The sequence below is a fragment of the Carlito syrichta genome, unplaced genomic scaffold, assembly GCF_000164805.1.
Source record: "Carlito syrichta isolate Samal-C Ts95f unplaced genomic scaffold, Tarsius_syrichta-2.0.1 Scaffold288739, whole genome shotgun sequence".
Taxonomy (NCBI): domain Eukaryota; kingdom Metazoa; phylum Chordata; class Mammalia; order Primates; family Tarsiidae; genus Carlito; species Carlito syrichta.
This window is the reverse complement of record NW_007232835.1, coordinates 70,146-85,417: the sequence shown is the minus strand read 5'-3', so window position 1 is coordinate 85,417 and position 15,272 is coordinate 70,146. Positions and strand designations below refer to the sequence as shown.

The following is a 15,272-nucleotide window of genomic DNA, read 5'->3' as shown; positions in this document are numbered from 1 at the left end:
GAGTAGCTGGAAGTACAGGCGCGCACTACCACGCCCGGCTAATTTTTGATTTATTGTAGAGATGAGGTCTTGCCAAGTTGCCCAGGCAGGTCCCGAACCTGCGGGCTCAGGCAGTCCACTCACTTCAGCCTCCCAAGGCGCGGGATTACAGGCTGAGCCACTGAGCCCGGCTGTCTTTTTTTTTTAATCAGAGTCTCACTCTGTCGCCCAGGCTGGAGAGCAGTGGCATGCTCACAGCCACTGCAGCCTTGACCTGCTAGGTTCAGGTGATTCTCCCACCTCAGCCTTCCAAGTAGCTGGAACCACAGGCATGTGCCACCATGCCCAACTAATTTTTTTTTTTTTTTTGAGTTGGAGTCTCACTCTGTTGCCCAGACTGGAGTGCTGTGGCCGCTCCCGGCCACCGCAGCCTTGACCTGCTGGGCTCCGGCGATCCTTCTGCCTCAGCCTTCCAAGTAGCCAGAATTATAGGCATGCGCTACCATGCCCGGCTGATTTTTTGATTTATTGTAGAGATGAGGCCTCGCCTGCCCAGGCGGGTCTCAAGCCCGTGGGCTCAGGCAATCCACTCACCTCAGCCTCCCAAAGGCGTGGGATTACAGGCTGAGCCACCGAGCCTGGCTTAATTTTTTGACTTATTGTAGAGATGAGGTCTCACCAAGTTGCCCAGGCTGGTTTTGAATTCCTGGACTCACACAATCCTCTTGCCTCTACCTTCCAAAGTGCTGAGATTACAGGCATGAGCCACCATACCCAGCCAAGAGTTTTTTTTTTTTAATTTGGCGTCTCACTCTGTCACCCAGTCTGGAGTACAGTGGCATGATCATGGCTCACTACAGCTTCAACTTTCTGGTCTCAGGCAATCCTTCCACCTCAGCCTCCCAAGTAACTGGCACCACAGGCACACGCCACCACACCTGGCTATTTTTCGTACAGATGAGGTCTCACTATGCTGCCTGGGCTAGTCTCAAACTTAAGACCTTTTAACCCAAATATTGACATAAAACTTCTCTTTCCTTCTTTTGCTTAGTTTCAATGTAAATTGTATATCCAATTGAACATACAGATGGGTTGGGGTTAGATCAACACAGTGTTGGAGAACCCTGGACAAAGATTACTGCCAGGTGTCCAGCCTGAGCTTCAGTTTAGCGTGACTGCTTACCTCTTTGAGCCTGTTTCCTCAGCAGCCAAATATTTTTCTTTAAGGTTTGCCATTCTTTGGGCACCAGACCAATGTCTAAAACCATGTCTTTTTTGTTTTTTAGTCATTGTATATTTGCAAGTTGTGTTGTAATTATGCAGAAGCCAAAGTGGTAGTAAAACAATGCTTTCTACACTGTCAACTTAAGAACTCTGGGCCGGGTGCAGTGGTTCATGCCTATAATCCCAGCACTTTGGGAGGTCAAGGTGAGAAGATTGCCTGAACTCACAGGTTTGAGACCAGCTTGGGCAACTTGGCGAGACCTCATCTCTACAACAAATTAAAAAAAAAAGAAGAACTCTGCTTTTGAGTTATGTGAAATCTACATGCCCTCTCTTCTGCTGCTGAGTAGAATTATTCAAAATTAAGTATTCATTACTTGCTTGAGTAATGGATTACAATGGGTCCTTTGATATTGTCTTTTCAGGATGAAAATGCAAAGTAAATTCCTCTTAAATAGTAAAATATTATCATACCTTATTTGTCTTTTTCTTTTTACAGATACTATTCGTTACTTGTCCTTGCATGACAACAAATACATTAGATATTTTCCTGGACATAGCAAAAGGTAAGACCTGAGTGTTGTAGAAATCGATGGTTCTTTCATCCCTGAAGTTACCTGGAGAATAGAAGAGTGGAGAGATTTTATTAGTGAACTGAAGCTACTTCCTCGCTGCTATTGGTATTTCTTTTTATCTTCTCTTCTTAATCCTTCTTAAATAGTCAACTCTTGATTTACTGAGGTTGTGGAGGTACAAGAGTAGGGCTTCAAAAATAAACTGAAATATCAGTTCAAATATAATTAGAAAAAATGCACATTAAAAATATTCACTGAGAACCTATGTAAAAAAAATTGTAAAAATTACATTTGACATTTAGGAACACCAAATCTCAGATGTCCCTTAATAAAAGGACCACTCAGCCTGTAATCCCAGCACTTTGGGAGACCGACGCGTGTGGCTTGCCTGAGTGTACGGGTTCAAGACCAGCCCAGGCAACTTGGCGAGACCTTGTCTCTACAATAAATAAATAAATAAATAAGGACCACTTGTATTTATGAGACCTTCCAATATAGGTGCTCCCCATTTCAGCGGGCCCCTACATAAAAATGTTCCGTTTGAAGATCTCAATGAGCATCTAAAAAGGAAGAAAATGTCCATTGTTATGGAGGTTTGTCTCCTTTTTCTTTTTTTTCCTTTCTCTCTCTCTTTTTTTTTGAGTGGGAGTCTTACTCTCTTGCCCCGACTGGAGTGCGGTGGCACGCTCACGGCCACCACAACCTCAACCTGCTGAACTCAGGCAATCTTTCTGCCTCAGGCTTCCAAGTAGCTGGAACTACAGACATGCGCCACCATGCCCAGCTAATTTTTTGATTTATTGTAGAGATGAGGTCTTGCCAAGCTGCCCATGCTGGTCTCGAACCCATGGACTCAGGCAGTCCTCTCACCTAGGCCTCCCAAAGTGCTGGATTATAAGCGTGAGCCACTGCACCCAGCCTCCTTTTTCTATATGGTAATGCAGGTTGTTCATGGTGTAGTTTCAGTAGATGTTTTTGCTTGCTTGTGTTCAAATAAGTGTCCACAAATATTCTATTGATATTAAGAGTTTTGCCATTATTAGAAATTAATTCCAATGTTCCCAATTATTCAGCTTCTTTACCTTCTGATTCTTAGTAGATGACTTCTTAAGGCTATACAAATTGAGTTCTTTTGAACTTCCATCCCTTCCACCTCAGTTCCTTTCTTCCTTGGAACCCTTTCCTTGGGAAATCAGGGGCCTTCCTTCCAGTCTTTCTCTTTCTACTGGCTTCCATCTCCTTATTTGGCCTTTTTCTTGTAGCCTACAAATTTACTTGGTGTTTCTTATCTTAGATCTACTTATGGATTACCTACTTCTTTTCACTGTTAAACTTGAAAGAATAATTTGTATATCCCCATCTCCACCTTTTCACACATGTTCTCTGGTTTTGAGTCGGGGTTTCTCTGTTGCCCCAGGTGGAGTTCAGTGGCATGATCATGGCTCACTGCAGCCTTGACTTCCTGGGTTAAGGCGCCTGATCCTTCTGCATCAGCCTCCTGAATAGCTGGAATTACAGGTGTGCGCCACCATGCCCGGCTACCTTTTTTTTTTTCTTTTTGTAGAGGTGAGTTCTCAGTATGTTGCCCAGGCTGATCTCGAACTCCTGGGCTCAAGTAGTCCTCCCACTTCAGCCTCCCAAAGTATTGGGATTACAGGCGTGAGCCACTGTGCCCTGCCATGTTCACTGTTTAAGTCACTTTTGCTCTAGTCCTAGAATTACCTATGGGGCTTTATCTATGCCTTTTCCTTTCCCATTTCCTGCTGCCTCTGTTTTCTTGATGCTCAACCTTTCAGTAAATTTCTTCTCCCTTGGCAGCTGTTTTCCCATTTTGGTTCTGTTCTTGTTATTCTCAACTTCTCTTTCTCTCTATTTTGATTCTAAAATAAAGATTCTACCACAACTTTTTGCCCATCTCTTGTTATTTTCTCAACTATCTCCATCACTGATTTCATTCACCTCTCAGATGGCTTCCCAAATCAGTATTTTTAGCCTGCGTTGTTATGAATTTCAGACCCACCTTCCACCTATGTAGATGTCTCTTCTGTGCCCCTACCTGACTGTCTGATACTAATTTTTCTTCATCTGCATCACCTTTGAATTCTCCCAACTCAAAGCATGTGTTGTCAGTGCACTCCCTTTTCCTTGCCTTCAAGTCATATCCAGCGAGTTGTTAAACCCTATTTGGTTCTACCTTGATTTAACCTCATATATTGCTTTCCTCTGTACATTTTCCTTTGCTTCTGCCCTAGGTCATGCCTTATTGGGTTAATTATTGTCAAATCCTAATTAATCGCCCTGTCACCATCCTACTTCAACATCCTGTATTACTGTTCTGACTACTTCACAGCCTCCCTTAATGTTTCTCTGCGTTTGCCTGCTCCTTCTGACTCTGACCCATTTTCTCAGCATTTTCTCCTACCACTCTAGTTAAGGTAAACTCTGGGTTGTTTCCTGAACATGAGCCTCATACCTTCCTGTCTGGCACGTTTTGGAAAGGATACTTCTCCCTTTGAAACTCTACCTCAAATACTGCTTCCAGAAAGCCTTGTATGGCCCTCTTTTGGAGTCATGTAGACTACACAGTTAAACTTCCTTAGGGTTGAAGTCTTGCTTTTCCTTGTGTTCCCTGTACTGCTCAGCATAGAGCCTGGTACTAACAGACCTTCTCTGAGTTCTTGGGCTAAGTGCTGTGGCATAAAATTACATGTCCATATGCATTCTTCTCACTCTGTTTTATTATAACCTCAGCATTCAGCATTCCCAGGAAATTTTGGCTTTTTTTTTTTGGTAGAGACATTGGTCTCACTGTGTGCCTAGGCTGGACTCAAACTCCGGGGCTCAAGCAGTTCTCCTGCCTCAGCCTCCCAAATTGCTGGGATTATAGCCATGAGCCACCACATTCAACCCACACATTTTTAGTACTCTTGGGTTTATACCTGGAGTTTCTAGGTCATATGGTAACTATCTTTTTGGAATAACTGTTTTCCTGAGCATCTGCAACATTTTTACATTTCCATCAGCAATATATGAGGGTTCCAATTTCTCCACATCTTCATCAACACTTGTTATCATCTCTCTTATTACAGCTAGTAGGTGTGTAGTACTTTCTCATGATAGTGTTGATTTGCATTGGAATAATACTTTTTTTTTCTTTGAGTTGGAGTTTCACTCAGTCGCCCAGGCTGGAGTGCAGTAGCACACTCATGGCCACCCCAGCGTCAACCTCCTGGGCTCCGGCGATCCTTCCGCCTCAGCCTTCCAAGTCGCTGGAACTACCGGTGCACGCTACCACACCCGGCTAAGTTTTTTAAAATTATTATTTTATTGTAGAGACGAGGTCTCGCCAGGTTGCCCGGGCTGGCACTTGCCTTGACCTCCCAAAGTGCTGGAATTACAGGCTGAGCCTGTAGTTGTAGTTTTAAGTGGCTTTTTTAAAGCTGGGTGCAGAGGCTCAGGCCTTAATCCTAGTACTTTGGGAGGCCAAGATGGGAGGATTGCTTGAACCCAGGAGTTTGAGACCAGCCTGGGCAACATAGCAAGACCTCATCACTACAAAAACAATAAATAAATTGTGGTGGTGTACACCTGTAGTCCCAGGTACTCTGGAGGCTGAGGTGGGAGGATAGCCTAAGTCCAGGAGGTCAACGCTGTGGTGAGCTATGATTGTGCCAGTACACTCCAGCCAGGACTACGGAATGAAGTCCTGACTCAAAAATATTAATAATAATAATAATAAAATAAGTTGCTCTTTCATTATACAAGTTGTCTTTGTTTCAGATATGCTTGTGGTATGTGTGTTTTGCTGTGTTTCTTAAAATGGTAGTTTGGGGAGAAGAGGTATCTTTCAAGTTCACATCCAATTTTTGCTAATATTTTGCTTTGACTCCTATTTATCTTGATGCATTGCAGGGTGGTGGCCTTGTCCATGTCACCTGTGGATGATACTTTCATTTCTGGGTCTCTTGATAAAACCATTCGGCTCTGGGATCTCCGGTCTCCTAACTGTCAGGTAATGGTACTTCATAGTAGCATGTTTTGAGCATTTTCTATGGTAGGCACTATTACCAGTCTACGTCTCAAGGAAGGGAGAAAGTAGTGTTTCCATTCTGGGATCCCAGAGTCTTTTTAACTTTGGAGAAAACCTGTTTTATTTCTTGGTAGATAGCTGGTAAGCAAAAACCTCGTCTAGACTGTATTATACTCTGTGGCTTAATGTTTTAAAAACAGTGTTCTGAGAGCCTTTGAGCTATAACTTGGCTTCAAAGGATTCGTTTTTATTTGAGCTCTGTCCATAATGTTATACAGTTAGGATTTATCGGAAATTGTTTGGAGACATGTTTTAAAAGCTTCATTTTAGTTTTATGTTTGCTTTTTCTGTTCTGTAGGTAGGTTGGTATCTGTTCATATGCCTTTTTTAGTTTTCATTGGGAAAAGTAGATTATATAGTGGTAGGGACCTGGATTTGTTAACTTTTTGTCTTAATTCTTTTCTCCTAGGGCCTCATGCATCTACAGGGGAAGCCAGTTTGTTCTTTTGATCCAGAAGGGTTAATTTTTGCTGCAGGTGTCAACTCTGAAATGGTCAAACTTTATGATCTTCGCTCTTTTGATAAGGTAATCTTTGCATCTCTGAGCTATCTTAATATTATGGAAATTTTAAGGGTGAGGTGGACATTTAAGAGTCTTCTACAAGAGAAAATATGTGGTAGATACTAGAGAACAGCAAAACAGTAGTTCATTCTCTGCTTTCCCTAGTCCAAAAGGAATCTGAAGCCATAGAATGGGAGTTGGCTTTGGCAGAAGAAATTATTAATGTGCCTTGATCCTGTGGTGCTATTTTTTATGTTTTGCAGGGACCATTTGCAACCTTTAAGATGCAGTATGATCGGACTTGTGAGTGGACAGGACTTAAGTTCAGCAACGATGGCAAACTCATCCTCATCTCCACCAATGGCAGCTTCATTCGTCTCATTGATGCATTCAAGGGAGTGGTGATGCACACATTTGGGGTGAGCTGATAGCCTTGAGCATGTCTGTTTCCATGTTCTATCTCCTGGGTTAAAAATGTTTTCTTTTCTTTTTTTCCCCTTGAATCAGGGTCTCACTCTTGCCCAGGCTTGAGTGCAGTGGCACAGTCGTGGCTCATCACAATCTTGACCTCCTGTGCTCAGGCACTCCTCCTGCCTCAGCCTTCCATCTAGCTGGGAATACAGACGCATGGCACTACCCCTGGTTAATTTTTTTTTTCTTTTCTTTTCTTTTTTGTAGAGATAGGGTCTCTCTATGTTGCCCAGGCTGGGAACTCCTGGGCTCAAGCATCCTCCCACCTTGGCTTCCCAAAGCGCTGGGATTATAGGCATGAGCCACCACACCTGGCCTGGGCTGAGAATTGTTAGCTGGTTGGTGGAAACCAGTGGTTATCCTTGACTCACTGGTCAAGGCATGGGTTTGCATTATCTTCCTGCTGCTCATAAACCTATTTCCTTGGATTCCATACACATTCACTTCTTTTTTTTTTTTTTTGAGTTGAAGTCTCACTCTGTCGCCCAGACTGGAGTGCAGTGGCACGCTCCCAGCCACCACAGACTCGACCTGCTGGGCTCCGGCGATCCTTCCGCCTCAGCCTTCTAAGTAGCTGGAACTATAGGCGCCCGCCATGCCCAGCTAATTTTTTGATTTGTTGTAGACATGATGTCTTGCCAAGTTTCCCAGGATGTTCTTGAACCTGTGAGCTCAGGCAATCCTCTTATCTTGGCCTCCCAAAGTGCTGGGATCATATATAGGCAATGAGCCACCACACCTGGCCTGGGCTGAGAATTGTTAGCTGGTTGGTGGAAACCAGTGGTTATCCTTGACTCACTGGTCAAGGCATGGGTTTGCATTATCTTCCTGCTGCTCATAAACCTATTTCCTTGGATTCCATACACATTCACTTCTTTTTTTTTTTTTTTGAGTTGAAGTCTCACTCTGTCGCCCAGACTGGAGTGCAGTGGCACGCTCCCAGCCACCACAGACTCGACCTGCTGGGCTCCGGCGATCCTTCCGCCTCAGCCTTCTAAGTAGCTGGAACTATAGGCGCCCGCCATGCCCAGCTAATTTTTTGATTTGTTGTAGACATGATGTCTTGCCAAGTTTCCCAGGATGTTCTTGAACCTGTGAGCTCAGGCAATCCTCTTATCTTGGCCTCCCAAAGTGCTGGGATCATATATAGGCAATGAGCCACCACACCTGGCCTGGGCTGAGAATTGTTAGCTGGTTGGTGGAAACCAGTGGTTATCCTTGACTCACTGGTCAAGGCATGGGTTTGCATTATCTTCCTGCTGCTCATAAACCTATTTCCTTGGATTCCATACACATTCACTTCTTTTTTTTTTTTTTTGAGTTGAAGTCTCACTCTGTCGCCCAGACTGGAGTGCAGTGGCACGCTCCCAGCCACCACAGACTCGACCTGCTGGGCTCCGGCGATCCTTCCGCCTCAGCCTTCTAAGTAGCTGGAACTATAGGCGCCCGCCATGCCCAGCTAATTTTTTGATTTATTGTAGAGATGAGGTCCCGCCAAGTTGCCCAGGTGGGTCTCGAACCCACAGGCTCAGGCAATCCACTCACCTCAGCCTCCCAAAGCGCGGGATTACAGGCTGAGCCACCAAGCCCGGCTATACATTCACTTCTTACCAAGTGATCCAAATTTGGTGTTTAGATATAATAATTCCTAAACAGTTTTCTTGCCTCCTTGAATACGGAATTGTGGGTGGGGATCGGTTATAAAGGGAAGCAGCCATATTTGGAACCTTGATGATGTGCATGACGAGGGTTTCATGGAAAAGAAGATGGTATATGTGCTGGATTGTGTTTCTAGGTAATTGTTTTTATTAATGATCCCGTAACAACAAGAGACCTGCTCTGTTTTGTTTTAGGGTTATGCTAACAGCAAAGCTGTCACACTGGAGGCTTCATTTACTCCAGACTCTCAGTTTATTATGATTGGTGAGCTTCCTTTATCCTTCTTGGGGTTGTTTCTCTGGTACTATGTATTTGTTTGTTTAAATTGTCAAACAAACTAATTAAGACATTATTGTTCGTCTGATAAATGTTCTCACATTTTTGTATGGCACATCATGCCTAGGGTATAGTGTCTTCAAACTGTCCTGACTTTGGAGTTCTTTACTGGGTACTGGCATTAATGTTGGTCTTACCCGGACCGACATTAGTTAAACTCTGTAGGCACTACCTTATTAGTAATACTAATGTCCTGGTGTAACCCTTAGTGGGGTTTAGTCATCTTAGTGGCTAGATGTTGGTAGGGTAATGTATTCAATCCCTTTTTTTAGATAAGAAAACTGAAGTTAGAGGTGAAGTGACTTGCCTGCAAATAAATAGCCAGGGTCAAGATCGGTTTCCAAAGTGTCCTTCCTTCACTGCCTCTCCTCTCTCTGTTTCTCCTGAGGGCTGGTTCTTGAAGCTTGACCTATCTTCATACCTGTCTATGTCTCATTTCCAGTTGTCTTTGTATTTTGCCTGGTGCAGTTACGTTTTCCTTCAATATTCTCTTTAGGTTCCGAGGATGGCAAGATCCATGTATGGAATGGAGAGAGTGGTATAAAAGTAGCTGTGTTGGATGGTAAACACACAGGCCCCATTACCTGTTTGCAATTCAACCCCAAGTTCATGACCTTTGCCAGCGCATGTTCCAACATGGTATGTGAACAATGAGAGGAGTCCTCCACCCAGGGACCCTTTCTAGTGGGATGGTGTATGCTTCAACAAGCACAGCAAGCTCTGTTCCATATAAATATGTTACAAGCACTTAAGTTCTTGTTTCTTAACTAGTGGCTTCTCTGTTTACCCTATCATGTGATCTCTAGTTGGGCTGATCTTTCATTTTAATACTTCCCAGAGGTGATCGGGAGCCACCTCTGAGCTCCAAGGAGATAACAGGCTGTTTTTTGCTCTGGTTCCTGGTTTTAGGCCCAAACTACCTAGACTACATTTGACAGCTGTTTTGCTCCTTAAATACTCTGAACCAGCCTTTTGTGACCACAGCCTTTCAGTTTTTCATTCCTCTTGGCTTATGCTGAATTACCAGAAATTCTTATAGTTGATTGTAACTCACCACTTAGAATTAACTCCAGGCCCCCGTCTCTTCCTAGTTAATACTAGCAGGACAGAGGATCAGTGAGTCTCAGCCTCCAGTTTCCTCTTGTGATTTCCTAAACCTACCTGGGTATTTGGGGATGAGGCATTTCATTTCTTTTCTTTTTTGTGGGGGGTTGGAGTCTCACTCTGTTGCCCAGGCTGGAGTGCAGTGGCACGCTCATGGCCACCACAGCCTCAACCTGCTGGGCTCAGGCGATCCTTCCACGTTAGCCTTCCAGGTAGCTAGAACTACAGCTATGTGCCATCATGCTTAGCTAATTTTTTTTTTATTGTAGAGACATCTCACCAAGTTGCCCAGTTTGGTCTCAAACCCCTGGACTCAGGCAATCCTCACCTCTGCCTCCTAAAGTGCTGGGATTATAGGCGTGAGCCACCACATCCAGCTAGAGGCATTTCATTTCTATCACTTTTTTCCCTTGCCTTTTTTTTTTTTTTTAGCCAATAAAATAATGTCAGGAAAATACAGCAAAACCATTCAATCCCTCTTATTTTTTACAGCTCAAGAAGGAAAGGACCTATTGGAGGTTACCTGGTGGATTAGCAGTGAGCCAGATTACCCATTCACCCACCCTTCCAGGCAGCACTCCCTTTTTTCCTTTCAAAAAAAAAGGCACGGTGGTTCAGCCTGTAATCTCAGCACTTTGGGAGGCCAAGGCAAGAGGATTGCCTGAGCCCGGGGGTTGGAGACCAGCTTGGGCAACTTGGTGAGACCTCGTCTCTACAATAAATCACAAAAACTAGTCGGGTGTGGTGGTGTGTGTCTGTAGTTCCAGTTACTTGGAAGGCGGAAGTGGAAGGATTGCCTAAGTTCAGCAGGTCAAGGCTGCGGTGGCCATGAGTGTGCCACTGCACTCCAGCCTGGGCGACTAGAGTGAGACTCCAACTCAAAAAAAAAAAAAGGATCTGAAAGGTGAACAGTGATGACTGGAGGGAAACAGAACCGGCTTACTTCCATTGAGGGAGAGAGTGTTTCTGTCCCCACAGATGGTCAGAGGCAGTTGGTCAGGAGGAAGGGCCACTGGAGCCATAATTTCTCCACCTTGGGGGTTGGGCATCTTCATGCTGTGGAGTGGGGTATGAAGAACCCTTGGTAGTGAGATGCTTGGCTTTTTAAAAGTTGATTTATGTTCTCCTTCCAGGCCTTTTGGTTGCCAACCATTGATGACTGACCTTGATGCTGCTCAGCTATTTCTATACAGTGAGAGCGGCCAGCAGGAAAATACTCAGAGAGAACTGAGATCATAGTGGGATTGGATCATTTGACTAAGCTGGAGAACATCCTTTCACATGGCCTTCCCATGGATGTGCTATATATCTGCTCAAGAGAAAAAACAACTTTGCTGAGCTTCTCCAAAAGGACTGTTGGTGCGGCAGACTCAGTTGGAACTCAGCTTTTCTAGCTGTCATTGCACCAAGCTCTGCTAGAGGAGTGACCAGACTCATGGTTAGGGTATAGTGGGGCTCTCAAGACACCTTCAGTTTTGAATGTATTTGCTGCTGAGGAGCCAGTGAAGTCATCAGTTATGCACATCCCTTCTTCTCCTACCCCTCCAAATGCATGGGAAGCCACAGTCCTAGTTTTGAAATGCTAGGGCAGCTCATTGTCCCTTGCCCTCACCCCTGCATGTCTTGTTACTGGGTCTCCCTGTGTACTTGTGGCATTATTCCACAACCATCACTTTTCTTAGGTGCCAAACACTTACAGGTATGTCTTCATATATCTTGGGGTCAGAAAGGGGAGAGATACAGAAGGACCTTGCTTGCAGGAAGTCGTGCAGTTAGTTGTGTGAGGGTAGATGGTCTGGGTAGGCTTCAGGCTGTAGGTGTTGGGTGTGAAAAGGCCCAAGAGCCTGAAAGGAGGGAGGAAAAGGGGTAAGTTCCTAGGGCTGGAAGGTTTGGCAGCAGCCTGGTGCAGTACCTTGTCATCGAGACAAACCCATGATCCTCCTGGGTGCCTACCAAGCTTAGTTTGTACAAAAGCAAGGTGGGAGTCTATTTTTGTACATGAGATACATCATGCTTTCCTGTGGGCCAGTATTGTGAAGTGAGTCTGAGTTGTTTACACTGATGCCTTCCCTGCCCACCACAAATTGTGTACATAGTCTTCAGATGATACCACCCCTTTTCTCAGCTGGTTCTAGGCCTGTGTTATATGTTATATTTAGCCTTTTTATATATGACTTTTGTTTGTATTTTAGCACAATGTATGCACCTTCACTTAATACATCTGTGTGCATACCTATATGCATATATATATGTGTTTGTGTATGCATATATATCTCTCATCTGTAATTTCTGAGAGTTCAGCTGAAAGAGAGAGAGTCCCACAGCCCTGGAGAAAGACCATCCTTGCTAACAGTGCTTGCCAGAAGTGTTAGTCTTCCCTGTTACCGTTTTTTCTTTCAGGAGACCGAATGAAGCAAAGCTCATAGTGTTTGCTGTTTTCTAAGGCAGCTAAGTGAGGATCTTGGGATGGCTCCCTGTGTTCTTCAGGCCGCACTTTGGGGCCCTTTCTGCAGTATTAGCCCCCTTTTTGCCTGGTGATGCTCTGTCTGCGCCTGTATGTGTATGACAGTCACTCTTGCATGGCTTCTGTGTCTGGCTTGTGGCAGTTGAGGACAGGTTGCTAGAACTAGAACATTTTTAGTCTGTCTGGGACCTCTTTGCCAGTATCGCACCTGTTGACCTGTTATGTCTGTTTTCTTGCTGCTTTTCCTAGCTTTCTCTTAGAAGAAGGAGCTCTAGTCAGGTCTAGGTCGAGATGAGCTGCAGCTTGCTCGTGGCCTTTTCTTCCCCTGCATGGCCTTAGAGCAGAGTGAGTGGCATATTACATTACTAAGTTCCCAAACAAACATTTATGCAGGCAACAACACTCCCTGCAGATCCAGAAACTGAGGCGCAACAAAGTTATGACTTGCCCAAGACATAGCTGCTAGGGAGTATATCAAGCCTTCACTGCTTCTGTTCAGCAGCAGGAATAGACTGTAAATCGCTAGCACTTTTTTTTATGCAGTTACTTTTTTAACTTGTTCCTCAAACTGAATGTCCAAGAGGCATACACCCTTCCCAAATGTAGACTGGAATCTGCCCCTGTCATGATGCTGCCAACTGTGTAGCTCTGCCTTCCCAGAGTGGAGGGACTTTCAGAAACCAAATTACCAGAGCTGTCACTGCCCACCCCTGGCTTTTCAGGGCAAAAAAAAAAATTCATGATAGGATTAACTGTTCGGGGAGAGTGCTTGGAACTGGGTTGACAAGGCTGCATAACTTGTATCTGTAACCAGAGCAGCTACCAAGCATGACTTGCCCAGCAGCAGAAAAATGATTTATATTTGAGTCCCTGTATCCAAAACTGAGGCACATGTCTTTTGAAAACATACCACTTCACGGCCTCTAGTTATAGGCCCTGCGGCTGCAAAGCTAGCTCCTGATTGGAAAGGAAAGGGACAAGATGCAGCTGGAGATGTGGGATAAGGGCAGAACAAGGGAGAGATGGAGGGCTGGACTGCACTGATGCTCTCAGTGGCAGTCAGAGGTGCTCCAGCTATCTTCATGGGGGCAGGGCCACTCGCCACCCTCTTGAGTCAGGGCCAAAGCTGCTGTTTGTGTTTGACAGTGACACTGCATTGCTCAACCACCAGCTAGAGGTTTGTTTTCTTAAATTATTCCCCATTGCAATTATAATTACTGCTTTTAAGGAACATTTGGAAATTATAAAAAATCAGTTTGCCACCCAAATACTACCACTGTTACTCTTTTGGTGTTAAATGTTCTGTGCATAGGTTTTTGGTGTGTTTACATAGTTGTTATTCTACTGTATATACAATTTTATGTCCCTTTTGTACTTAACATATAAACATTTTTTTCCATGTTACCAGTCTTAAACAGAATTTTATGGCTATAGCCTTTTCCATTGAGTTTCTGTAGCATTGTTTTCCTGGTTCCTAGAGTTGCAGAGAGTTGGGTTGTCTTATTAGTTCTTCTGGCTCACACTGGAGCTCGCTGTAATGCTGTGCGGATGGATTGTTGGGCTCCCTGGGATTGCCCCTGGTAACCAAGGCCTGTGGACTGGTGGGAGGAACCCCTAGACTCAACCTTCAACCCCAGGCTCTAATAAACAGCTGTAGGGCCAGAAATGAATGATTGGGAAAGGCAAACCCAAGCCAAACTGGATCTTTAAAGACTATATCTGGTACATACCTCACACTGCCTTGCATCCCCTGCTGTTCACCTCAACCCTTTGTCAGATTGGCAGCCTCTAGTTGGAGTTAGTTTCATCTTGCTAGGCCCAGGTTCTGGTGGGCAAGAATAAGGGTTCTCTTTGAGGCTCCTGCTTTTGATCTGGCAGAAGGCCTGGCCAATTGCTTGGTAACCCATTGCCTGACTAGAGCTCAGCATCCTCAGAGCTGCAGGACCTGTTTCCTGTCTCTTGCCTAACCCTCTGAAGCAGAGAAGAAAACTTTGGGCCAGCTACATTACCCAAGGTCATTGGAGGTTGGCTAGAGACTCTGACAGTGGCAGAGGGAACAGCCTGGCTTGTGTGTGTGGTAGGCCATGCACAGGCTCTCCTGATACTGGCTAAAGAGGAAGAGACCCCCCCCCCCAACTCGTGGCCTGGTGGAAGGGCTGCTGTGGTGTTTGGTTCTGCTGGGAGACAGGAACAAGTGGGTCAGTGTGGTTGCCCTTGTAGTAGCCACTCTTGTCTCTGGCCTTCTTGCAGCTGAGACCCACTCCCCAGACTTTAACTTTGTGATGTGAGAAACAAGAATAGGCTGGGTCAGAAGCCAGGCGAGCAGGCTGTTTGCTCTGCAGTTGATGTGGGTAAAATGCAGGCACAGGATGCTGCCCTCACTTTTTTCTTCGTTTAGGTAGGAGGGGTAAGGCTGTGCGAGGAAAGAGGACGTGAAACTCCTATAGGCTGGTCGGGCAGCACTCCTGCATTTGCCAGCTGCCTGACTGGAGGAGTCTTGCAGAGGCCACCCAGAGTTTCCAAGGCCAACTAGTTTGTCAGGGCCCAGCTGTGAACAGTTTCAGGCCTGAAAGTCCTATGCTGTGGGATATAACTATGTGACAAAATGGGGAATGTCTGACATTTTTCCTACCTTCCCTAGAGAACATACAGGAAATGAAATCTATAGTGAGTTAATGGGCAGCAAAGGGGGTCTGAGGGCCTGGCAGATGAGTTAAATACAAGTTTTACTATTGACTCTGGGACCTACTAGATCTTATACCTGGCTGCAAGTTAGGGCTGGGAGTTGCCTGGTAAGAGAATCCATCTCAATTGTAAACTAAAGTAGGAATAAATCAGAGAAGAGTCAGGTACAGTTGAGGTCATTGG

General features: G+C 45.0%; 1 protein-coding gene across 1 annotated transcript in view; it reads left to right on the top strand.

The window, feature by feature from the left end:
- Positions 1–13,835, top strand: part of WDR82 (WD repeat domain 82) — a 22,455-nt gene extending 8,620 nt beyond the window's left edge. Inside the window, exons 3-9 of the mRNA XM_008053837.2 lie at positions 1,703–1,769; positions 5,691–5,790; positions 6,278–6,394; positions 6,634–6,789; positions 8,695–8,764; positions 9,333–9,475; positions 11,074–13,835. Coding sequence (XP_008052028.1) covers positions 1,703–1,769; positions 5,691–5,790; positions 6,278–6,394; positions 6,634–6,789; positions 8,695–8,764; positions 9,333–9,475; positions 11,074–11,103 — 683 coding nt within the window. The 3' untranslated portion in view covers positions 11,104–13,835. The remainder of the gene's footprint in view (positions 1–1,702; positions 1,770–5,690; positions 5,791–6,277; positions 6,395–6,633; positions 6,790–8,694; positions 8,765–9,332; positions 9,476–11,073) is intronic.
- The last annotated feature ends 1,437 nt before the right edge of the window (positions 13,836–15,272 follow it).